General features: G+C 38.2%; 1 protein-coding gene across 2 annotated transcripts in view; it reads left to right on the top strand.

Annotated features, from left to right (window-relative positions):
- Positions 1-3,071, top strand: part of TMEFF1 (transmembrane protein with EGF like and two follistatin like domains 1) — a 135,521-nt gene that overhangs the window by 104,530 nt on the left and 27,920 nt on the right. For both annotated transcript variants that reach the window (XM_024734461.1, XM_024734459.1), the window contains one exon: positions 1,537-1,685. In XM_024734461.1, the coding sequence (XP_024590229.1) occupies positions 1,537-1,685 (149 nt within the window). The remainder of the gene's footprint in view (positions 1-1,536; positions 1,686-3,071) is intronic.

Genomic DNA, 3,071 nt, shown 5'->3' with positions numbered 1-3,071 from the left:
TTTTTTTTTTTTTTTGCTGTACGCGGGCCTCTCACTGTTGTGGCGGCCTCTCCCGTTGCGGAGCGCAGGCTCAGCGGCCATGGCTCACGGGCCCAGCCGCTCCGCGGCACGTGGGATCTTCCCGGACCGGGGCACGAACCCATGTCCCCTGCATCGGCAGGCGGACTCTCAACCACTGCGCCACCAGGGAAGCCCTCCTTGCTTTCTTGACAACTTATGAATGCATTTGAGGACGTTTTGAAATATTTCGTCCAGTATTTTTTGTTGTTTTCATTAGGAGGATTAGTACAGGTTCTGAGTTCACCATGTTGCTGGAAGCAGGAGAGTCTCTGTGTTTTTTATTTTTATATTCCCAGTTAGATTTTACTGTCCTTGAGAGGAGTGATGATACCTTGGACTTTCTTGGCCTTCTCTATAATGCAGTCAGTGTTAAGTGGACACTCAGTTTTACAGATGGATGTGCAGCTAGGAAACAATTTTGAGGGTCTTCTATTTTACATGTTTTATATCTATTATGTTTTTTAATCTTCCCAATTATTTGGTAAGGTTACATATATTATTACCTCTGTTTTACAGATCAGTAAACTAAGACTTAGAAGGAGAATATGGACACAAATCTGGTTATTAGTTGGGCTAGGATTTAGATTCATGACTTTTTAAATAAATTTATTTATTTTATTTATTTTTATTTTTGGCTGCATTGTGTCTTTGTTGCTGTGCGCAGGCTTTCTCTAGTTGTGGAGAACGGGGGCTACTCTTGGTTGCAGTGCATGGGCTTCTCACTGCAGTGGCTTCTCTTGTTGCGGAGCACGGGCCCTAGGTGCTCAGGCTTCAGTAGTTGTGACTCGTGGGATCTAGAACGCAGGCTCAGTAGTTGTGGCACATGGGCTTAGTTGCTCCGTGGCATGTGGGATCTTCCGAGACCAGGGCTTGAACCCATGTCCCCTGCATTGGCAGGTGGATTCTTAACCACTGCGCCACCAAGGAAGCCCGATTCATGACATTTGACTTATAATTCTGTGTCCTTTCTGCTATACCATGTTGCTTTCTAACTAATGTTGTTGACATTTGACATTTCTTGATTATTATCTTTAGATATGAAAATTTTAGAGAAACCACTGGATTAATAATATCTGTATGAAATTATCTCTAAATTCTCACCTGAAAGAAATTGTTAGCTGAGCAGTCACTTTGCTTAAACTTTTATCAGTGACTTAAAACAATGTACTGACTTCTGTTACAGAAAGCAGAAAAAGAGAACTGCTTACATACTACTATGTATAAGACAAATAAGCTACAAGGTTATATTGTACAGCACCGGGAATATAGCCAATATTGTATAATAACTTTAAATGGAGAATAATCTCTAAACATACTGAATCACTGTGTTGTACACTTGAAATTAATGTAATACTGTAAACCAACTATACCTCAATAAAAAAGTAAACCAAAAAAATAATTGCTCATTTTTGCTGTTACAGCATTGTGAAATACTTTTGTTGTAAAATATAGGTAATTTTTGTTTTTTTCCAACAGGTGTGTATGTAATATAGATTGCAGTGGATACAGTTTTAATCCTGTGTGTGCTTCTGATGGGAGTTCTTATAACAATCCCTGTTTTGTTCGAGAAGCATCTTGTATAAAACAAGAACAAATTGATATAAGGCATCTTGGTCATTGCACAGGTAAAATTCATTCTACTTATCTAGAGACCTGTCTTTAATATTGAATATCACATGTCTGCATTCTTATTTGTACATTTTGGTAGTGTTCCAAATTTGGAAAATGAGAAATCTTTGATGCTTTATTTTTTTATTACTATATATTTTAGAATTTCTTTGCTCTGTTACTAACTTAGTTTTTCTTTCCCCACTTATTTTCATTATCTCAAGATACAAACAATGGTCTTGGTTTACTTATTTAGTTACTAAGCTGATCCTAACATGGACTTGTAGATATATTTATAGTTCTTGAAAGTTGTCTCAAATTTGTAATGATTTTAGTTGTTTAAGAATTAGCTTATTTTAATTATAGTAAAACTATAAATATTACCATATTTTTTTCCTTTGGCCGTGCCGCGTGTCATGTGGGATCTTAGTTCCTGGACTAGGGATCAAACCCGTGCTCCTTGCAGTGGCAGCACAGGGTCTTAACTACTGGCCCGCCAGGAAAGTCCCAACCATATTTTTTTTCATCTTTTTTTCTAGAGAATAATAGTTTACTTTGTTTTCACATTTTCTCTGTAGTTTTTGCTCCTACATATTATATACTGTTAGAGATTTTGGCGTGAAGTTATAGAGTGTAAGGAAAAATTATTACCTTCAGTTTAAAATTCTTTTTCTCTTCTTGCCATCATTTAGATGCCATGATACCAACTAAGAATGAATTTTGGTTTCTTTTCCTACTAGAAGTACCAGTCACTAAAGGCACAGTTTTTCAACCTTCTTCCTCAGTAATACACACATGGGCTGCAATAATATATCATTTCCGAGTAACAAACAAGGACCCCAAACATTCTCATGGCCTAGGCTTGTGCATCTTTCCTGCTTACGAGGTCTAACCCACCCTCCCTCTAGGCCCCGTCCCTTTTTTGGACTTATTAAAGGGATATGTTTTTATCTGAGCTAAGGGAAGAAAGTTACAAGCCAAAGTTTGCTACTTTATACTGATAGCAAGCTATTTGTGAAATACTGAGCAACTGATTGCAATATCTGTGGTCTAAGCTACCGAAGAATGCCCAAGAAGCTCATCATAGGATTGCCACGTGGGGGTCAGGTGTGCACATGGTACAGGAAACTGCTGATAGGGACCCCTTACAGGTGGAAGAAGTAGTATGGTTTGCTTTTCTTTCATGGGGTGGCATTTAGAGTGTACGTAGGTTAAAGAGTAGCTTAGAGAGAGAATATCTTTTCTGAGGAACTGGTACGTGATTGAACGGTACTGTCTGGAATTTCAAATTCAGAACAATTGGTCGTTTGAGGATTTTGTTAATTGAAACTCATGCCGATTTAGAAGTGAGTTTGGAGTAGTTGGTCCTTAATTTTTGTCTTGGTTCCCATTTACAGCTGAGG

The sequence above is a fragment of the Neophocaena asiaeorientalis genome, unplaced genomic scaffold, assembly GCF_003031525.2.
Source record: "Neophocaena asiaeorientalis asiaeorientalis breed wild unplaced genomic scaffold, Neophocaena_asiaeorientalis_V1.1 scaffold192, whole genome shotgun sequence".
In the NCBI taxonomy this organism is placed as follows: Eukaryota; Metazoa; Chordata; class Mammalia; order Artiodactyla; family Phocoenidae; genus Neophocaena; species Neophocaena asiaeorientalis.
Note: the sequence above shows the minus strand (reverse complement) of the source record. Positions and strands in the feature narration are given on the sequence as shown.